Source organism: Pyxicephalus adspersus, chromosome 3, assembly GCF_032062135.1.
Source record: "Pyxicephalus adspersus chromosome 3, UCB_Pads_2.0, whole genome shotgun sequence".
NCBI lineage: Eukaryota > Metazoa > Chordata > Amphibia > Anura > Pyxicephalidae > Pyxicephalus > Pyxicephalus adspersus.
The window spans coordinates 96687828-96710865 of record NC_092860.1 but is presented as its reverse complement, the minus strand read 5'-3'; the positions used below and the strand labels follow the sequence as shown (position 1 = coordinate 96710865).

General features: G+C 35.9%; 1 protein-coding gene across 1 annotated transcript in view; it reads left to right on the top strand.

The window, feature by feature from the left end:
- TRPC3 (transient receptor potential cation channel subfamily C member 3) overlaps nucleotides 1-23038 on the top strand; it is a 101852-nt gene that overhangs the window by 61581 nt on the left and 17233 nt on the right. The window contains exons 4-7 of the mRNA XM_072405789.1: nucleotides 1560-1724; nucleotides 4315-4531; nucleotides 6388-6621; nucleotides 21100-21364. Of these exons, the coding sequence (XP_072261890.1) occupies nucleotides 1560-1724; nucleotides 4315-4531; nucleotides 6388-6621; nucleotides 21100-21364 (881 nt within the window). The remainder of the gene's footprint in view (nucleotides 1-1559; nucleotides 1725-4314; nucleotides 4532-6387; nucleotides 6622-21099; nucleotides 21365-23038) is intronic.

Genomic DNA, 23038 nt, shown 5'->3' with positions numbered 1-23038 from the left:
GTGTATTTAAAGTGAATAATGTACTTTGGGTCTGGCTTAGTAAATGTGTCATAATGGAATTGAAGAGCATTGTGTTCCTCTGAGACAGTAATGTGAGCAATTAGCTTAAGTGCACATCCTCAGTAGCACAGTTTTAAAATATTGATGTTTCCAAAAATTTAATTATTTTATTTTGATTATTCCATCTTTTTTGTATTGCATACAATTTTTCTGAATAGTTCAAAAATGAATCCTACACAACCTGCTTATATCTTATTTATGTACATTTTTAAAAGCGGTACTAGGCACACCACAGCTGTCTCCATCTAGGCGCAGCAGTTGCAGTCATGCATTTGACACATACATTAGAACTCTTGTATTGTAATGGTTGATAGCGCTTTGAGATGCTGTGTCAACAGTTTATGTTTTTATTTCAAGCAATAATCAGATTTTACATGAAAACATGGAGAACTGGAAATGCATCCTCATAAAGAGGAACCACAAAAGTTGTCTGTAAACTCATTCTACTAAATGTTAAAGGGATCATTCCAATATGTAACATATCATGTTAAAAGCAATATAACATGGCAGAAAAACATTATAATATATTAATTCCTACCTTTATAAAATAACAATGGAAGTGTAGCACATCTCTAAGTGTCTGCAACTTTGAGCCACAGTTTTCTATTCCATGGTGTTCACTATCCCAGCAGAATGAAATGTTTTACAACTATAAAAGTTAATAGAAAAAAATAAATAAAAAGAGTGTAGTTGGTCGTTCACATGCATCAAAGAGCAAAACTTGTTTGCTTTTTTAGAAAGGGTGGGCAATGCTTTAAACCTCTGTAAGGGTTTTTATTATTTTTTGCAGTTTGTGTTTCATTAGAGATATTTCCAGCCTTGGGACACAACAGAAGGAGACAAATATTATCAGTACATCTGGTTCCAGTTAACCAGCTAACAGGAGTTCCGTATAGATCAGCCTGATGTTACCGTATGTTCTGTATGTTGCTTGGAGATAGGGAGTCACTGTGTGCACAAAGTGTTACATTGGTTTGAATGGGACTCCAGTATACTACTTAACTGGAACAGGATGTCTTCCGATCTTTCCCTACTCTATACAGCTAAAAAAACAAAACAATTGGCTTTAGATATACTTGATCTATGATGTCTGGGTTTATTTAGGGCCTACCATCACAAATTAAATTGTTAGCTTATAACATGAAACCTGAATTAGTTTTACCTCTTGTATGTAATCAATATGTTCTAGAGAAATGGAATTTAGCAAAGCATTGCAATCATTTGAGAAGTGTCACTACTGGAAAATTTCCCATATATTCCAATTCCATTGACAAAACTAGGATTTTACTTTACTTTCAATGCCAGTAACACAGTCCCCATAATAAATAGAATGCACAAATGTTTTCAATGGGGAGACAGACAGGAATTAAAACCAAAAATAACCCTTAAAAGGAACAGATCTAGTGCATTTTAGATGCACTTTGATGTGGCAACAGGTACAATATATACAGGTATAATGTAAAGTCTAAACATTTGTTTATGCAATTTTTTTTTTGCAGTTTGTGGCGCATCCAAATTGCCAGCAGCAGTTATTAACCATCTGGTATGAAAATCTCTCAGGATTGCGAGAACAGCCCATCGCTATCAAATGTTTGGTTGTCCTGGTTGTGGCTCTAGGACTTCCTTTTCTTGCTGTTGGTTACTGGATTGCTCCATGCAGCCGGGTAATTAAACAAAAAAACTATACTTAATAAGATTGTGTTCATATTTCTGCTTGTAGGAAATTGTACTGAACTAAAGCAGCCTGTAAAACTGCCATAGAACTGCGGTAATATTGTCCTCTAGGTGCTCCAGTATTTCTATATTTAAGTAAATATGAAACACTAATACTAGTTGATTTCATTTTGATGTAATTTTCCAAATAGTTATTTACACATGCAAATGGTAATATCCAGTTTATTTATTTTTTGCTTTCATTTTTTAATAATAACTTCATTTATTTTAAAGAGATTCTGTTGCCAGACCATTAATTTAAATTAAAATCTTCCCATAAGATGATATGTTCATATAATTTCATTTATGCATGTCATTTGAAAACCTACCTTGGGTTCACTTACAAAAGCCCTGAGACTGCTGCTGGGTACTGCCATCTTTGTTGTAATGTCAGCAATTCCAGCTACATTGAAATAGTGGCCAAACTTCTATAAGGGAGCTCAAGTGTGCTCCCTGGGATCACCAAAGAGGAACACAAAATATGAATGAGTGTTATTCTACAGGAGATGGTCAGAGACTGTGGGCATGCTATAAAAGTTTTTGGAGACATGTTACATGATTGCATGTCTATTACAGCCTCTTTTCAAATCAACTCTTCCACTGTCTCCCTGTTACTACATTTATAATTTATCACAGCGATATGCATGGTTAAAGATCAGAGGAAAAAGCATAAAGTGACAAAAGGGTTGAACAGCACAGAAAAACCGCTGAAAAGAATCATTTTCCTTCACTGAAATATTTTTCACTTCACTAAACATAGGCTTAAGTCTGTAAGGGGCCCAAGGGCTTCAGAATAAAAAAAAGGGCTATATATTGGGCACCAGAGCTCTATAGCATTTCCTCACCTCTGGTAGTTACATTAAAGGTCAGGCAGAATGATAGGGGTGCAGGGAAAACACTGCTGGGCCAGCACAAAAGGTGATTATTCAATCCCAGCAGAGAGGGCAATGACGTGCAAGGAGGGAGGGTGCTGTGCTGGGGAATTGACTCTGGAATTTTAACATATATTCCAGCAAATTGAAAGACATAGCAAATAGAAAACTAAATTATGAAAAGGAAAAAACACTGTACATAATAATTTCAAATAAAAAACAATGTTATTCTTCCCACTAAACAAAAAGAACATTGCAAACTAAAACATAGAATCCTCCTAGTCATTTACAAAATCTTTTAATGTATGCTTCCTATGAAATTGACTGCTTCATTATGCACAGATTGATCGATGAGATGTTAAAATTATCTACTGACAATAATGCCTGTAAAGAACAGGAAAGTTTAATTAGCATTCTGTAAAATCTGCATTTTAGGAGAATGCTCAGTGCCTTTCTTCATAACGTAATGTAATTTTTTTCATCATGGATTTATGCCTTTGGCAGTCAGTATACTACTTACAAAATAAAATTAGATCCTTGCACTTCAGGTCCTTAGGTACAGAGTCATCTTCACAGTAGTGACATCACCAGATCTGACTCCAAAACTCCTGAGACTAACAGTCAAAAGCAACATTACCTTAGATGATCCCATCCTAAAAAATATCCAGCTATAAGACTAAAGGAACAGGAGAGCATACTGAAAGTATTCCTCTTTTTTAAAGAGGAATTTAAGTCAAATGGCATTGATTTATTCATTTTGCAAAGAATGCCTATTCCTGTGCCAGGAAAGTTAAAAAAAAAACAGAATTTTGGTTGACAATGATTATTAGGTTAAAATCAGCAGAATTTCTTTTCCTTCACTAAGCTAAGTGAAAATAAACCCCTACAGGTGGATTTTTTAGAGCCCTGCTTAGGCACAGTTAGTGTTTCCCTATAACATAGTAGCTTTTCCTTAATTCAGGTTCACTCGAAAAGGAATTCACTATAAATATAAATATGGAAATTAAGATAAAATGTATTATTTACATGGCATATCATATTATACAGCACAAGAAGAGACATGGCACATGCAAATTTAAAATATGTATATTCATAGGGCCATCGCAGTGAGTAGGTAGAAGTGGTGGTTGTCTTGGTATAGATGTAAAAGTGGTCAGACATGCAACCTATGCTACTGTTACCCAATGGTGCGAATTGACAACTCACTGAATAATTTAAAAATCTATGCTTTGTAATGCTTCATTGCACTCCACTACTAACACATTTGTAGCTGGTCCAGTGCCCTGTTGCTTAGGCACCCTGTATATGTTTGCTGCCATTGCTGTCTGTTGGGCTGCACAGACTCAGAACCTGACTGTGGCTGTTTGGATTTCTTATACCATTAAGTCTGCATTGTCAATACAAAACTCAGATTTTAGTTCTTAGTAAAGTTGCTATCTATGCTATGGTATAGAGTATGTTTATGGCACATATTTGAGGCAGCAATATTAAAATTGGCTCATACTATACTTAATTTATTTAACAGAGAAAAAAGAACATGAATATCAGATAGAGGAAATATTTTATGGGAAAACTGTAATTTCCTAAATTCCACCTGCCATTTATTGTCTAACTAAACTTAAAAACACAATAATCAATAACTACTACACTTCTTACTTTTTTTTTTTAGCTTGGCAAGATACTCCGCAGCCCCTTCATGAAGTTTGTGGCTCATGCTGCATCATTTATTATCTTCTTGTGCCTGCTCGTGTTTAATGCATCTGACAGATTTGAAGGCATTAAAACATTACCAAACATCACCGTCATCGAGTACCCAAAGCAAATATTCAGAGTGAAAACCACAAGATTTACGTGGACGGAAATGCTCATAATGGTCTGGGTTCTGGGTAGGTTTTTTTTCTACAGGATTTAGTAATTGCTTTGTGGCTGTTAATTAATCTACAGGGCTTAAGGGATATGTTCGCCACAAAACTGTGTGATTTACCCCTGTTGGAAATTGGTGGCCTTTCCTTTATATTTTACTGAAATTCATACTGTCTTAATGTGCATTATAGGTTTGTGATAGCATGCGTTCTGTTATGGACGACCTTTCATGTAAATGGGCTGCCTAGAGCAGCAAACTGCTGCATTTACTATTTTTCAGAGCTTAATATTGGTGGCTCACTGGAACACACATTTACTGACAAAGTATGCTGTGGTGCCATTAAAAATGGAAAGCAGTGTAAGTCTTCACTTAGGCATAATGCTTGTGTTTACATGTTACAGTAACACACATTATAACCCACATATTGCAACAGCACAACAATGTAAACCCAGACATTGGCCCAGATTTAATAAAGCTCTCCAAGGCTGTGTACACTTTTATCAGTAAAGCTGGGGGATCCAGCAAACCTGTAATGGATTTCTTCAAAGTCCTTTGCTATTAGCTAGCAAATGTTTTGAATCCTGGACCAAATCCATTTCAGGTTTGCTGGATCACCCAGCATCACTTATGAAAGTGTATCCTTTCCAGCCTTGGAGAGCTTTAATAAATCAGGTCCATTGTTATAAAAATACATGTATATAGTAGAACACATTATTAGAAGTGAAGAGGCATAGCGTCCTTCAGCTTGAACGGTGTTATCACCTTAATTAGCCACCACTTGCCTCTTCTAATGATCTAATGCAGGTTACTTTTTCAGAATGTTTACCCTTATTCATTCGGAATGCATTAAAAAAAAAATGCTCTCAAACTTTACTTTGTGCATCCTAATTGCATGAAGCATGCTTGTTTACAGAGTAGAAGTGATCATTTTTAAGCAACTCCAAGCAAGTTGGTAATGGTAAGAGCAAAGAGAACAATTAAACTTCTTGGTTGCTCAGGGTGCTGCACTATGCACAATGCCTTATTGTGAGGTTGTAGGTTTCAGATTCACAGCAAATCATCTTACAAAAATATAGAAAAAATAAAATGAAAAATGATGTGCTATTATCTAATGTGATCTTTGTTGTTTGTATCACTGTTGCTGTCACAGGAAACAGATATCCTGCTGAATGTGAACAGTTCACACCTTTAAGATGCTAACCCCTCATATAGAAGCTTGATTTTCACAACCTTTCAATAATGCACTATGTGACTGTGCTCCAATACATGAAAGAGTTTTAACATTTTAGCAGACAGCATTCATACTTAGTTCTCAGAATGTGTAATCTAAATAATATTTTGATCTGCTTTCATTTTGGAATGAAACTAAGCTGCACAGAAGCATCTAAAAAAGTCTGTACCATTTTTTTTAAAGTGGAACTAAATGTAAAATTAGAAAAACAAACGTTAGCAGGTAGCATTTTCTAGCAGAAGATATTTATATATCCCTTCTGCTAAATAACAAATCTCTTTTCCTGCTACCTAATTAAAACATAGAGAGTGTGGTAAATGCGTCGCTTTGCTGAAGGAGAACAGACTAGAAGGCAAGTGTTCTACAATGGCAAGTACTAATTCCAATTTAACTGTACATTTCCATCTATGCATTTCTGTGGGATGCAGTATTGCAAAATGCAGCTTTTCTCTTCTCTTTACAAAAACACATACTTCATTGTTTGTAATAGCCCAGTATGCAAACTAGAACCAAAACACGTTTCTTTAAACAAAAATTCAACATTGGCAGGGAGTTATTAAAGTTGAGGTTCACTGAACGACAGCACAGTTGTTCATGAAACTGAATTCACTAACCAAAACTACAAGGTTGTGTGTTTTCATTTGCAGGCATGATGTGGTCAGAGTGTAAGGAGCTGTGGATAGAAGGTCCCAGGGAATATGTGCTTCAGCTGTGGAATGTTTTAGATTTTGGAATGCTCTCCATTTTTATCGCAGCCTTCACAGCCAGACTTCTAGCTTTCATGCAAGCCAGCAAAGCCCAAAAGTATGTGGACCAAAATATTCAAGAAAGTGACCTTTCCTTGGTCACGCTTCCTCCTGAAGTGGAGTATTTTACCTACGGTAAGAGTACCATTGACATATATGCTTGAAAATAAACATATAAATCTGATTGCCAAGTGGTATATCTGTTTGATAGATGACACAATCTTAGAACATGCTAAGAATCAAGTGCCATTATAAATGTTTCCCAGTGAGCTGACATAAGGATGTAAGGTGGTAATTCAACCATAAATGATCTTTTATTCCCCTGATTCTCACATATAAATGCATTTTGCATCCTTTGAGTACATATGTTTGTAGCCTGGAGACCCCACTGAGACCCAAGAATTCCTGACGGTGATGTAATTTACAAGCCATTACCTCCCTCACACTCCAGGAAGATATACATTCTTTATTGCAGTGTTTTAGGCAAAGTCACAAGGACCATCACTTTGTTTTCTGTTGACCAACTGTGCTGTGCTGTTAGCACAAATGCAAGTTAAGGTATAGGGTTCTTTGTCCAAATGGTAAAAAAACTGTTTCAGGCTTCTTGCTATTAAGATATATGGATACCATGTTTTTTTACTTTTTCTATGTTTTTTTACTTTTTTACTTTTACCATGTTTTTTTTTCTTTAGGAGTAGACTATTTACAAACTGCTTAGCTGTTACCAGGTCTGATTTTGCAGAATGCATGCTTGTCCTAGGTCAATAGAATAGTGAAGCCAAGGTATCATCATGCATGCCTGGGTCAGGCCTCTTATGAAACATTAAACATATGTATTTTTTCATATCATGTACCCTTGAATTTGTACACTTTGTATGATGCAAACAGGCCATTTTACTACAATTTTAGCAAGGATTTTTACCAAACTATAATATATATACCCTGATCAAAAAATAAATAAATATATAAAAAATCAGTATATCTTAGCTTGGAATACAGTTGCAAGATGAAGTAGTATTATCCAATTAGCAATAAGTAGATGTAGCACGTCATGCCATGCACTCCATTTCCTGCATTAGCCTTTATTAGAAGAAGGGTAATTTAATAACATGATGTGTTATATAGGGCAGAGACCGTTTATCTAACTATTGATATCTGAATTCAATATTGTTTGTTTTTGTTTGAGATGTATGTGTTTCATGAATCATAGTGTGTGTCAGACCTGGCGAATAATTATTATGTTAATAAATCACAGACAGCCTATATCAGGTTACTTACATTATAGAAATGGAAGCTTTCATTAGGCTGGGACATAAGAACACAAATAGTAAGGTTTGTAATTAATCAAACTGCTCTTGGCCATGCTCTGCAATATGGATGCTGAGCACACTACGAATTGATCAAAGCATTTAACTGGAACTTGTTTTTTTCTACTAACTAGCAGCTTGTTTGATGTCTTGTATCTTTGGGAGATGTTTTTCAGCTAGCGAGCAGCTGAGTGTAATAGTAATCACTTTACACTACTATAATGATGTACCGTCCCCTTGCAAATGCAATAAGGCACATGTATCAAACAGGGATTGTCTTACAATATGAATAACTGTGTGACAATCACACATCAAGTAAATATTTTTATTGGGAGACTGACATCAATGATTCAAGAGATTTCAGTTTAGCCATTTTTATATACTGGTAATTATAGGCTGGCAAAGGTGAGTCAACACCCTGGACTGTTTCACAAACAATAATGGGGTATCATCTGATATAATCTAATTACTGGATGTCAAAAAGGTTGGAAGAATTCTCCAAGGGTTAGATTGTTCACTTTCTTGTGATCAGATCACTCAATGTGTGTGGTTAGTTTTAGCATTTTAAAGGGATCTTATGACACACTGAAATCAGTTGTTTTTGCTGTTAAAGAATGTTCTGTACATGTATAATATTATACACAAAGACTCCAAGAAGTCTAAATAGACAACTATATATGTTATCATGCCCTAAAGACCAAAACTGTTGTATGTGTTGCCGGCCTTAAAAGGCAACTCAGTAATATTAGATGCTAATTCACCAGTGTAATGCATACAGACAGTGCAGTATAAATCCAATCAAATGTAGGGCAACATGAACAATGCATTGATTAGCATCACTACATCAGCGTTGCTCACCATAACCGCTTCTTTTGTCTCCAGTCAGTGCTTCCCATATATTGGATTCAAGCAAATCAATGCATCCCATTCATTAAATGTTGACATTTGTCATTTATGTTAGTTAGCCCAACATGTGAGGCCCAGTCTTTAAAAAATCTGATTACACAAATACTTCATACTCCTAAAATGCATTTTTGCTGTAGCTTACAATTGAACATAATATTACATGACCTCATAATTTAAAAATATAGTATTAACTGCGTTTTATTTGGTTTATTGGTTAGTAGCAATTTTGGGTTTTGTATTAAAATAGTAAATATACTGTTTTTATAAACAGGTACACTAACAGATAGGTATGCAGTAAAATAATAAAGAAAATAATGTGGGGCTCCTCACTAAGCAGTAGATGTGTAGAAGTCCTACCAAAAACTCAGTCCTTTACTGATTATGAATTCTAAGGGCCCTTCAGGGGAAAACTAGAGGGACTGGATAGCATAGGTGTTTTGGTGGAGGGTGCTGCAAATGCAAGACAGGTGCCTGTCCTGAGGTTGGCAGTAGACTGTAAACCAAGACAGGAACAGTCAGTAAGCCTGTAGATCAGTAGTACAATGACTTCTGCATGTGATTTTTGTCCATTGTGTTGATACTAATTTTTGGTCACCCAGTTGAGTTGTTTAAGGCATATTACTTATGGAAGTGGTTCTTTTGGTTAACTTGAGTTGCTAAAGGTCTGACTTATGAAGACCTTACCTCTGAAGAGGTAAGTGACCTTTATAGAGCTCAGTAAAGGTCACTTACCTCTTGCTGGTATGTAAATATTTTTTTTTTTATAAAGGAGATACAATGAGGGGAGAGAGAGCCGAGGCAGTCCAAGAACCTCTGGCCTGGGAAACAAGAACTGGCAGTTGGCATTTGTATGGCAGTTTTCTGTGGGTTATGTTTGCAGTGGAAAGTTACCCATAGTGTCGCAATCAGCAAAGTACATGTCTTTATAAAAGATTTGATTAATTGTGACATAGCTTTTCATAACTCCCTGTTTTAGCATACCTTTTGGAACTGTACTGATTTATTCCTCTGCACCCCAGCCAAATTTTCCCCAGAAGAAAGTGAAAGTTACAACTGTTCTCTTAGTATATATAAACACAGATCAGTGGATAGAGATGTATAAAGTTTTTAAAAATCTGAAGTTACTCTCTGAAGTTACAGATTTGTATTTTCTTATATGTGTAGTCTGCCCTAGAATATTGTCTGTTGCAAACACTGCAAGGGTTTAATACTTACCATCTTCATTGCTTTAAAATCTTTCATGTAAAATGATCCTAACATTCAATCAGTATATAATAAAAAACATCAGAAAAGTGTTGTCTAGCCAGTGCTTACATTATATTGGTAATGTACTGACATTATGAAGTGTTCTTATCATCTGTAGTATACATTTATTTGAAATGCCATGATATTTCCCTAATGTACACAGAAGGCAGTAAATGGGTACAAATTGTCCCATGGGAACATCAAGAAAATTAAGTGACACATTTCTTGTTTACAGTTATAAACCTAAAGTCCACTAGGTTAATTTGGTTCTAAGCATCATGAATTTTGAAGCTGTATCATTTCCCACTTTGATGTTTTTAGATGCTATGTTGCTGCAAATAGAGGCTGCTTAGGTCAGTGTAAACTGAGAGTAGAAAGGCGATGCTTAAAATCCTAATTTGTTAAAAAATATATTTAAAACTGTCCAACTATCCCTGTGATTGTAATATTCAGAAATAAATGTTTTCCAAATATGTAAGAAAAAAAATTTATGGTATTTAAAAAAAAAAAAAGAAAACACACATAAAGATACAAAATATATTTTTTCTACAACAAGTCAAAGCATTTTATTACAAATAAAATATTTTTTGTTGTATCTCATTCAAAAGGTTTTCTAGATACTGTATATTCACCATGTTGGGTTCTATATAAGACACACAGGTTTACTAAGAATGTAGTAAGCAATGAAAAAAATGTAGTGAACCATTGCATCATTCAAATTTCAGTTTTTCTGTATCAAATTTATCATTCTAAACTCCACAATTATGACTGATGTTCTCTGTGTAGAATTACATAAGGTTATATGTGTCACTTTTATGACTTTATGCACTGCCTTTAAACACTGACAGTCTCTCTTCATTCACTTCTTGCCCTGGAGACACAACAAGTGTTAAGAAATGCTTCCAATCAAAATTCTTACCTACTTTATCCAAAACTCAATAAGTTTTGTTTTGCATAAACATTTAGATTGTTTATTGAATTAGAAATTCTACATTTCTAGATTCTAAAATTAGACCAGTAACCACTAAAGTTAAAGTAAGTATGGGTACAGTAGTAAATAGTACAGGTGATCCTCATTATTAAAAAGTATTTATATAGCACTGACATTATATGTAGCGCTTTACAAAGTCCATTGTCATGTCACTAACTGTCCTTCAAGTGGGCTCACAATCTAATGTCCCTACCATAGTCATTTGTCTTTAATACAGTCTAAGGTAAATTTTTTTGGCGGAAGCCAATTAAACTAAATGCAGGTTTTTGGAAAGTGGGATGAAACCGGAGTCCCCGGAGGAAAGGTGGTGTCCTAGCCCAGATTCAAACCTGCAACCTGTTAACCTCTGAGTCACTGTGCTGACCTTAAGATTTGAATGAGACCACGGGGTTACGCTCCTGTATTATAGTCACCAGTCTGTCATTGCTGTTTATGAGGAGTTATTTTACAAAAAACATTACAGTATTAAGTACTTTTAATAAATAAAATTATAACATATACTAGATGCTGTTGTAATGTATACATTACAGTCACAGCCCTGATAGAAAACTATACTGTACATCTAAAGATTTTATGCTTTTTTCATTGGTATTAATATTATTATTACTAATAAAATGATTAATAAACAGTATTTATATAGCGCCAACATATTACGCAGCACTGTACATTAAATAGGGTTGCAAATGACAGACAGATACAGACAGTGACACGGGAGGAGAGGACCCTGCCCCGAAGAACTTACAATCTAAGAGGTGGGTGAAGTAGCCTACAATAGAAGGGGTATTTGGGATGGTGAGTGAGTAGTGGGAGTTTTAAGAAACAGAAGAAGATGGGTAGGCAAGTTTGAAAAAAAGGGTTTTGAGTGCTTTTTTAAAATAACAGAAAGTAGGATGAGGAAGACCTTTCCACGAGTCACGGCAGCTCTAGAAAAGTCTTAGAGCCGTGCGTGTGATGAAGTTATGAGTGAGGAAGTCATTAGTAGGTCATTGGAGGAGTGAAGAGAGGGGCTAGGGGAGCATTTTTTTACCAGGTCAGACAGGTAAGTGGGACAAGAACTGTGGTGAGATTGGAAGGCAATGAACAGGAGCTTGAATTTGATTCTAAGGCAGGGGTATCAAACCTGGCCCAGCACGCCCTTTTTTTGGCCCCCAAAGAATTCTTAATATCAATTGATAATAAATAAAAAAGCGGCCAGCCATATGAATTGCAGCTGGCCACCGTTACTACCGATTGCAGTAGCCGTGGGCCAGCTGCAATTCATATTAAGGTGCTTTTTTATAGACGTGTATACAATGCCACTACTAGAATTCCCGGCATCACTTGCGTCTCTAGACCAGCGGCCTCTCTGCCTATGCGTGGAACCACATTTTATAGACGCAAGTGATCAATTTTAGTAGCGGCATCACTCATGTCTATTGAACAGCAGCCTATGCGTTGACCCTGCAGAGTTTATATAAGGAGAGGTAAGCTCAATATTTCAGGAATTATCAGGATTATTATTATCAGGAATTATCATAGAGCTATTGCTATAATAATTGTTTTACTGTGCCAGAGAATGCAATGTGAAACCAAATGAATGCAGTAAAACATATAATCTTAATAAGAAGAAACAAGAACACATGAGAAGAGCATGCAGTAATATGTAGTGGAGCATGCAGTAATATGTAGTGGAGCATGCAGTAATATGTAGTGGAGCATGCAGTAATATGCAGTCTGGCTGCAGCATACATAATAGATTGTAGAGGAGAGAGTCAGGTTAGTGGAATACCAGAGAGGAGGAGGTTACAGTAGTCCAGACGAGAGATAGTAAGAGCGTGTACAAGGAGTTTTGAGGTCACTGGGGACAGGTTGGGGCGGATTTTGTTGCGCAGATGAAAGTGACAGGACCTGGAAACATTGTGAATATGAGGGGTAAAGGAGAGGGCAGAATTGAAAGTGACACCAAGACAACGTGTCTGAGGGGAGGGACGAATACCAGTGTTATTAACAGTTAGAAATTTGTCTGGGGGAGATTTGGAATTTGAGGGGGAAAGATGAGTCCTTATTTCTGTTATACTGTTAAATGTATTGTGTAATCGAGAATTTTGTTTTGAATTTTGTGTTTCTTTAATACCCTTTTTTTGACTGTTGCTTTTTGGTGGATCCCTGAACCAGGGCTAAGCAGTGGTGAGATGTGAAAATCCTAAGCATTGTTTGGTGCTAGTCTAACCCTTTAGGCTATAGGCGGGCAGAAAAGAGAGTCCTTTCTTATTTTTTTTTGGAAAAGATTTGGGAAATGGGTTGAGCTGAAAAAGGTAAAAGTTACCATCATATGGTATGTCTATTACATTTAGCCTGTATTTGGAAAGGGCTCTGCTCTTATTTGTTCTTTTGTTGCTATCTATTTGCTTTTGAAAGAAAATACATTTCTAAAAATAGCCTTTTGACATTAGACTATAAAAATGCTATGTGTGGTTCTAATCTTTCAACAACGTCAACGTCATTACAAAACAGTTAATTTTTTTTTTAGATGGGGATTAAGAGTGCCCTAATATTCCTTTTACTATGCTTGTTTTACAGCCATCTGGTGTAGAGCTTTTACCATCCGTTAAAGATTTATCTACATTTTCAATCTCTTCACTGTCAGCAGGATGATCTACAATTTTAGACTGTTTTATAATGTACCATTATTTTGACATGGCTTTGTTTAGTATTGAGATTGTCTTTTATAAGCTATGGGCATCAGCCTAATAGGGACTGTAGAAAAGTTATCCCTATATCCTGCCAAACTATTTTTTATCAGGTTTAGAAGTTTTAAAGTATTGGGAAATCTCTCTAATGGGAACAACAATAAAACCTTTTTTGTTCTGACCAGTTTTAAGGTTTTTAATAATTACAGTATGTGCTTTCTTGTCCTGTCGACAGCCACCCACTTATTTCCCATTCACCTTTCAGTGGAGTCACAGACAGCATAATAATTCATGATAAAATGTATGTTTTTAAATGCAAACAATGTAAGCATGCAAATGTAATTCAATTCCCTGTACAGCAGAGTTCAGAGTACAAGGGAAATGCAGCACAAGAAGCTAATCAGGCGTGCTGAAGCACAAGGGGCATGCTGATTGGATAATACTGACAACATTGTTAGTGTGAGAGATCACAGGGACAGCTCTCCAGTGTGTTATTTAAACCTTTAAAATTACAGGTTGGGAATGGTGGAGATCCCTTTAAATGAAAGTATAACTGCATCAGAGAAAATTCTGGTCTACTTCCACGCCAAACAGGTCTGAACATCCAGTCCTAATAAAATCCTAGGACTGGATGTAAATAGGATTCTATCTGTGTTAAGAAAAAAAACAAGGTTGAGCTAAGAAAGTTAGTTTTTCTATCATCTACAGAGAAGCTGTATGCCTCCCAGAAAACATAGTTTTTAAATATTGAAGAAGGACAGACTGAACTGAAAGTGGCAGCAGTAAACCATACAAGATACAGGACACAATGGAACAGTTTGTCCTGCAGATTTATCTAGCAAGACAGCAAGCTAACACAATTTCAGTGTCAGAGGGTTTTGTATTGCATGCCTATAGCGCCAAGCAAAGAAAACATCTGCTCATCCAAGTAATTTGCTAAACTCAGATCAGTTTCTGACTAACATGGTATCCCTTATTCCCTAAACAATCAGTCAGCACTTTTATCCCATTAAGTCAGTTCTGTCAGAAGACATTTTTTAGAGGGAGTAAAAACAATAACTTTCAATATCAGTCAACTCCGATATCTGAAAGCTAGGGGGGAACTGATCCTAATAAGGGAGATCTGCCTAACAAGTAAGTTGTGAACTCATGCTGGAGGCTTTATCCCACCTAAAGCTATACAGGACATCTGGGACTCTGACTAGAACTTATTAAGATCTTTGAAAACAACAATTTATTTTCACTATAGTAGACACAAACCTTACTTTCCCTTAACTTGAGTATGTGATAAACCTTGGTGACATATATACACAATCCTGCCAGCCAGCACCGCTTGATTTTTTTTTACTGCTTACTCAGTGAAAGGATAATACAGTAATATACATAAATACGTAGTCAGTAAGCAGATTTCAAGGAACAGTTATTTGTGATTGGTCGTTAAAAGATAATGCAACTCATCAGCGTTTTCCTTTACTTTTTTATTTTTATATAAATCTAAAGTAAAGTGTTTACTACTGACCAGAGGTGCCAATTTTTATTCCTCCTAGAAAATGATTGAATGCTCAAACTCTCTACAGACACATTGCTGTACATAATAAAAATTAGAATACATATACAAACCTATATCATTTGCACAAAAAAAAACAGAAAAAAATAATACACTGCATTGGCAGTATTTTAAAGCTGAACACCAGCTTACTAAATCCTTAACATACAAAGGAATTGCATACCATATCAACAGAAAGTGTGCAGTGCACCTATTTTTTCCCAGATCACCAAACATTACTACAACCTAGTCAAAACACTAGTCAAACGATATCCTTCCACTTTGCACCCTTTTGTACGGGCCTGCTTTAAATTAAACACATAGCTTCTAGACCTTGTCATATAATATTAAATTTATATATTCTTTTTAATACCACAAATTGAATTTGTTAAGATATATATTCTATGTGTTAATAATGTTAACATATATTCTTTTTTTTTATATCTGCCTGGAGTTTAACTTAATGCTGAGGTCACAAAGGAAGACCACAAGGAAAAGCATACCAGTTTCTGTTAGATAGGGTACCATCATTAACATTTAGAATATTGACTGGGAGATCAAACCTTTAATTAAATTGAACAAGGGTAACCTATGTGACTAATATGTATTAGACAAAAGACATAAAATGTGTCTTGTAGGTACACCAAAAACTGCAAAAGCTCACTGAAGCTGCAGCCCAGTAATGCCATTGCTGGGTCTATTTATTTACCCATAGATAAGCTCAAATTGGGCTTTATTTTGTCTTTTTTATGTAAAGGGCATTTGAATATACTAGTTTATCTAACACCTCCTGTCCCAGGTGCTGCTGTCAAAGGGTGGCCACATTTCTCCTCCATTGACAGAGCACAGTGATTGTAAGCACCCTAAGGCTGGGTCCACACGGACGTTTTTAAAAACACATGTAAGCATTCCTACTGCGTTTTTATGCACATTTTTTAGCATTTTAAAGCTTGCCTTTAAAACGCAGGAAAATGTCTATACCACGTTTTCCTGTGCTTTTACTACGTTTTAAATGCGTTTAGGTTTCAAGTGCTTATAAACGTGGGAAAATACAAGAAACGCAGGAAAACGCCTCATTGAAATCAATGGAATCGTTAACTCGCATTTTCACGTGTTTTTGGGTGTTTTCCAGCTTTAACCCTGCGTTTTAATTTTTTAAACGTTGCAAGCAAAGTTATAGATGACGCTCATAAACATGCCTCAAGTAAATGTCCTGGCTCGCGAGCCAAAAAAGTGTGGGCACCCCTGGTGTAGACTAAGCCTTAGACAGTCTAGCTGTATTTGGGAAATCTTATATATGATCCCATGATATATTATATATAATGCAGAAGGATCATATTTAAGATGTCCCAAATACCATATAAAAAAACAGAATAGTTGAACAAGCAACATATTCCTATTTCCCAGTTATAGAAGTAATGGACACTATTGTCTTGCAGTGACAGATCTGATCTATCTTCCTATCAGATACACTATTACATGCATTTTTTTCCTCACCTTTGTTTGGGTTTGCTTCCACAGCCAAAAACATATACTGATAGGTTATTGGATTTGACAAGTATGAACTTACAGGGTATGAATGGGACAGATACATTATTAGCTGTTTGGATGTGTGAATTTGATGGTGAGACTTTACTGGGACTGCTGGTTTTAGGTGAGAATAACATGATTGGATATAATAAATATATTGAACAAATGACTTTCCTTATATTTCTCTCATCATATGAATTACCCGGGAAAACAATTTTACAAAAGGTTCCTTATCATTAGATGGAAAAACAAGCAATTCATTTGATTAAAAACAAAGAATATCAATGCACTACAAAGCTCCAAAAATAATGAATAGATTGCACAAAAAGAAATTTGCTTATTGTGGATGCCAAATGTGCAACATGTACCGGTATATTGTCAGAATCAAGATGGATGATGCTGGAGGATCTTCAAGGTCATAACAAATAATGAATTGTCCAGGAAAAGGTTGCAGGAAGACAATGTGAAATACCTTAATGAATACTGAATAACTTATAAAGGACAGGTGGATACAAGAATTAGGCATGTTTATTTATGCTGCCAGCAATAAAATTAATAGTAGACAATATCTAACACAACATAAAACAATAATGTAGGTCATTACAATGTAAGAGGTGTAGGAGTTTAGACTTTGAGATTTATAACCACCTGAGCAAAAAATTATCTGCAAGCTGAATTCCAATCTAACAGTGGTGACACTGTATATTTAGAGAAGATTGCAATAATCTTTATATTGGTTTAACTTGTGTATTTTCTGAAAAATACTTGCTGAAATACATTTAATTGCTGGATATGTAGACTGGCGCTTGTAACCGTTAACAATTTTTCTGGCTTGTCCCCCTACTGTAAAATTAAATTATCCATCCAACCAATAGGAATGTTAGAAAAGTTGGAATGGGTGGACTACACACATTTTTTTCTGGTATAAAGCCCCTGGTTCTGTTAGGTGGGATCTTTTTTTTTAGGTACTTACTACTGGTAAATACCCCTCAGCTTTTAAACATGCCATAATTCTCCCTATCCTAAAGAAACCCCTTACTGGACCCCTCCTTACCCTCCAACTACCGTCCTATCTCCCTTCTCCCATATGTCTCCAAACTTCTTGAACGCCTTGTCTACAAAAGACTCACCCATTTCCTGAGCACCAATTCCCTCCTTGACCCGCTCCAGTCTGGTTTTAGAGCTGCCCACTCCACTGAAACAGCCCTTACTAAAGTGGCCAATGACCTCATCAGAGCTAAGTAGTCTGTCATTTGCAATCCCTATTTAATGTACAGCGCTGCGTAATATGTTGGCGCTATATAAATCCTGTTTATTAATAATAAAAATATTAATAATATAATAATACCTATTTTCAGAAAGGGATAAGGTCCCAGAAGTAATCAAGGCATGGGACATTTTGACTAGTTCTCATCAATCAGTAAAATTACTTTTATATTCAAGCCATCTGTTATGCAAGCGGGTGTGGACCCACTGTGCCACTGACCGGGTATACTCTAGAGAGGCGTGACTAAGCAGCTGCCAGGTCTTCGCTAGAGCCTCTGAGGGTGAGGATAGGCTTGAGCTGCGGGGTAGCTGCCAGGCGCCACTCCAGAGCAATCCCCAGGCCAGTGGCAGCTGACCACAGAAGTCAGGAAACAAGGATACAGGGCCAGGATCAGGCAGCAAACAGGCAAAGTCCAAAAACGTATTTCCAAGGTCAGGGTCAGGCAGCAAACAGGCAGAGTCCAAAAACATATTCCAAGGTCAGGGTCAGGCAGCAAACAGGCAAAGTCCAAAAACGTATTTCCAAGGTCAGGGTCAGGCAGCAAACAGGCAGAGTCCAAAAACATATTCCAAGGTCAGGGTCAGGCAGCAAACAGGCAGAGTCCAAAAACGAAGGCAAGGTCCGGTACACAGCAAAGCAAATAGACAAAACACCTTAGCACTGAGAGTAATGCAGGTAAGCCAGAGATTGCTCAGGCAACTTCCTGTAATAGGAGGTGCCTTTAAATACCTGCAGGACATGAGCCATAGTCTGTAGGAAACAGAGGGCGTGTGTGTGTTACCTCAGAGACACACCCACGCCAGCTCACACACCAGAGCATGCATAAAAGAAACACTGACATGGAACATAGGTAGTGGGTTACCTGAAAGATAGGACCCGGCGCCCGTGCCTGAGATTAGGAGCAGCGGCGCCGGCACGGCCTGCAGTGCTAACACCATCCTTGACCCTCTAGATGATTTTAATGTGAAGTTATTCATTCTTCGAAATTTTTAAAGATCACAACAAAGACTATAAAGTTAGGATTCCATTATAGAAACACCTACTGGTGTGAGTGCTCGCCTGCTGGAGGCAATAGCAGTTATTTCCAAAGTGACAATTGAAAATAATAGTAGATAAGGGCGTACATTTCTAATCTATGGCGTCGTTAGTTAAGCAAGTCTGTCAAAATTGCAGATATCAGATTATGAATACATATTATCTATGAGTACTTTTGCCTATTACCTTGAAAGCTGAAATTTACAATTTTAATAAAGATTCCTTTTGCGCTGGAACTGTGTAATTAACATATGCTACATTACGTTACAGGATTACATTACATTGCTACATTACAAGTTAAAAACATAAACTCCAATAAACCTCTCTTATTTGTACCTTACTGGTCTTTTAAACAGAATATTGGAAGCATTTAGTATTAAGTGTTTGGGTAAGTGCAAATGTACTGGTCAAATCCCTTGGCACAAGGGTAGTTCTCTTTATTGAAAATCCTCTATGACTGGCAGTAAGCCATGTGCTACAATATGGTAAAAAGACAGTAAATGTCAATCAAATGAACGATGGAAGCTATCTTAAAACCTGATTATTTGGATATACAGTAATTAACTAATTCATTTATTCATCATGAGGAAGTCTGTCAGTGCCTGTTTTCATAATATAATCTATTACAAAATTGATTCTGGGCATCCACATGCAGAATAAATATCTGTAGCATCCAGGTACATAGCAATGTGCAGAAATAAAACTTTGTAGCTCTTTTGTTGATTTTCCGCAATGATTCCCGTCTTCTCATCTTCTCATTACTTGGTAATGTTAATATATATTTAAAATAGAAAAAAATTATTTTTTGAATGTTTCAGTTTGTTCTAAAACATCGTGCTCTTGCCTCACATGTAAAAAACTAAATATGTAAATCCCAATTATGCAAATTAGAGCAGGAGTGGGAAAACTTAAAAGAAGATTCTTATAAACCAAACAATCTATAAAAATTAATCTGCAAACATTTCCGGAAAAGTATAATTTGTTCTAAGAAACAGCAAGCAGATTTTAATTGCAGCTTTTACAAGCAATGTTTTGTTGAAGTATAAATTCGCTAACCTCTATTTGCTTTTCAGCTAGTCACATAAAATAATACCAGGCAGTTTTACCAATCATCCTTTTTGTTTTCACTTACTCATGGCTCAGTCAGTCTCATATAGAATAATAACTGTAGTATCTTTTTTGGCATCCCCCCCCAAGGACACCAAGCACTTTCCAAAAAGTAGAAAATATATATACACTATATTATAAAGGGTATTGCTATGAAATCCTATAAGTTGGAATAGATAACAAACTCTTTAGTCTTTTTTTTTAATATATCAAGAGATTGAACTCTATAGGCAAAAGTGGTAGAATTCTATTAGAGAAAAATCAAGCAGTATATTTCACCAAGTAAATTTTGGGAACAGGTTCTTTCTGTCTGAGAAATGGGTAGGAAGTTTCGGGTTCACTGATACCAGGGTTTGTGGCAGATCTGGCAATTTGAAATTTGCACTACTGGCAAATGAATGTGGAAATTCACTATAATGACTTTATTATACTGCCTGACCTTTGATGTCAGATGGCTTAAGAGTGCCAATAATTTGTTATGTCATCACCCTATATCTTGAAGTGTCTGTGAATGTAACTTTCTATTATGATTTAATTAAAAGCAGGGCATATAAAAAAGTAATTCTTTTGACATTATCATAATGTGCAAAAACATGTTTAGTTTTAGTGTTTGGTTGTAAATTCATAATGTGACATATTTATGAATTATTTATGGGTTAAAGTTATTGGTATTTCCGAATGGTCAAGAAGATAGTAACACAATGGTCTTTGAAAATGTTTCACATTTCCTAACTGATTTTATTTATCCTTTTATCTTCCAATATTGTGAAGGAACAGAGGGCAAAATGCATTTATTGCAATTTTTTACTTAAATATTAGGAATGATTGCAAAACAAATATATTAAACAACAATAATAATGTGTTGAACATAGAATTTCATACAAACAGGCATTTCCAGAATACCAGCTAGAAGAAAAATTTGATGTAGCTCATTCATTTTGAAAGACACTAATCGACTTAGACCCATATCATTTATTATAGGTATTTACTAAGTATCTGCTTTCTTTCAGCCAGAGACAAATGGCTGCCGTCTGATCCACAGATTATATCTGAAGGTCTATATGCTATAGCGGTTGTGTTAAGCTTCTCCCGAATAGCCTACATCCTGCCAGCCAATGAAAGCTTTGGACCACTGCAGATATCACTTGGAAGAACAGTGAAGGACATATTTAAATTTATGGTCCTTTTTATAATGGTGTTTCTTGCCTTCATGATTGGGATGTTTATCCTGTATTCTTATTATCTGGGAGCTAAAGTGAACTCTGCCTTTACAACGTAAGTACCGATTGTTTTAAAAATAATATATTCTTCTTGTGTTATTTTGCATTTATATGTAGACAATTACCTTGGTCAAAACAGAACAATTCAAAATTACCAGAATAGGTTATTTAAAGTAAATGTAAACCTTTACTGAATGGCATTTAGGTAAAATTTAGACATTATAACATCGCACATCAAAAGCATTACCATAGTTTCCATACAATATTTATTTTTTTCATTCCTGATTGTATCACAATTGTAGTGATCATTTGCTGTTTCCCTCTTAACATGCATGCAATGGCTGCTTGCCATTTTCTTGCGTGGGTTTCCTGATGCAGCATACATGTTTCGTAATGTGTGTTGAATGACTAGTTGGGTGACTAGATGTAATCGGGTAATATATAAAAAGCTAAGTACACATTTGAAAAGAATATGTATGCTCTGTTTTCCATCCAAAAGATTTTAAATTAGGGTTAAAAAGCCTGAAGATCAAGGCAACATTATCAGGTCCTAAATTTCTTCCTCTACAATTAGAAGTATCCAGGATTACAATTACAAGTATTACAATTTGGTCATCCGCTTGCCCCCAACCTACTGACTCAAAAATTCAAAAATAACGTAATATAAAGTCATATTCTCTTACAAGTAACTTGGTGGTCCCATATAGCTGTAACCTGGTGTAAGTAACCACTTCAGCCCTTTCACCTAGTATTGACAAAACCATTTTTACATTTCAGCTATGGGCTTTTTTTGCCAATAACATTGTGATTATTTGTTTTACACATTTATATTTTTTTCTGAAACTGCTTTTTTCATTGCTATTCCAGGTGCCAGTCTTAGCATAAGGGGTTGCATTAATGGACATGCTAGCCATGGACTGTAGATTGAACAGAAGTCCATGAACTGCAAATAGTTAAAAAAAGTAATGATTTTTTAATGAACACATAACTAAATTAAAAGATGAACTTGTATACTGGCCTGTGGCCCTTCTTTAAATGAGAACAGAAATGGAATTATCCCAACACTGAGTCATTAAATCAAAGAAAAAATGTCTTGTGCTTTTGGCTTATGTGGAAATGGAAGCAAATGGCAGAGAGGCAAGGAAGATAAATGATCTAACTCAATTACTGTGCACTTTTGTTAGTTTCCATCATTTGCATACCTAGACTGCAGTTATCAGTAGCAATTGTTATTACCAGCAGCCACTATATATATTGAACATATACAAAAAAATTAAGCATGTCTAAACTAAATTAGGGAGGATGGGTAATCGTTTTAGAGTCGGCATAAAAGTAATTATGCTCTGTAACAAAGGATAGTCACAAAACTCCTGTATATAATGTTTTCTCATATAATGTTAACGTGCACTTAGACACCACTAGAGTCTTCATTCACTTTGACTGAAGATTCTGTTGGCAGCTATGTTTATACAGACCTTGAAGTGAATCTGACCTGGCATTTGGATACTGCGGCCAGACTTTGCATGCCAACATAAAAAGACAACTGTACCAAGATGTATATGAGTTAGGAATAAAGAACAATTTAAATCACGGCACCACCCACATAAGTGCAGTCCACCTGGTCTGATAACTGCCTCTGCTTCAGCAATATTCATTGTACAGCTCTGCTTAAAACCACTTAGCCTTTCTCAAGAAAACAACCTTCTCAGGCCCACTTCATTCTGCAAAA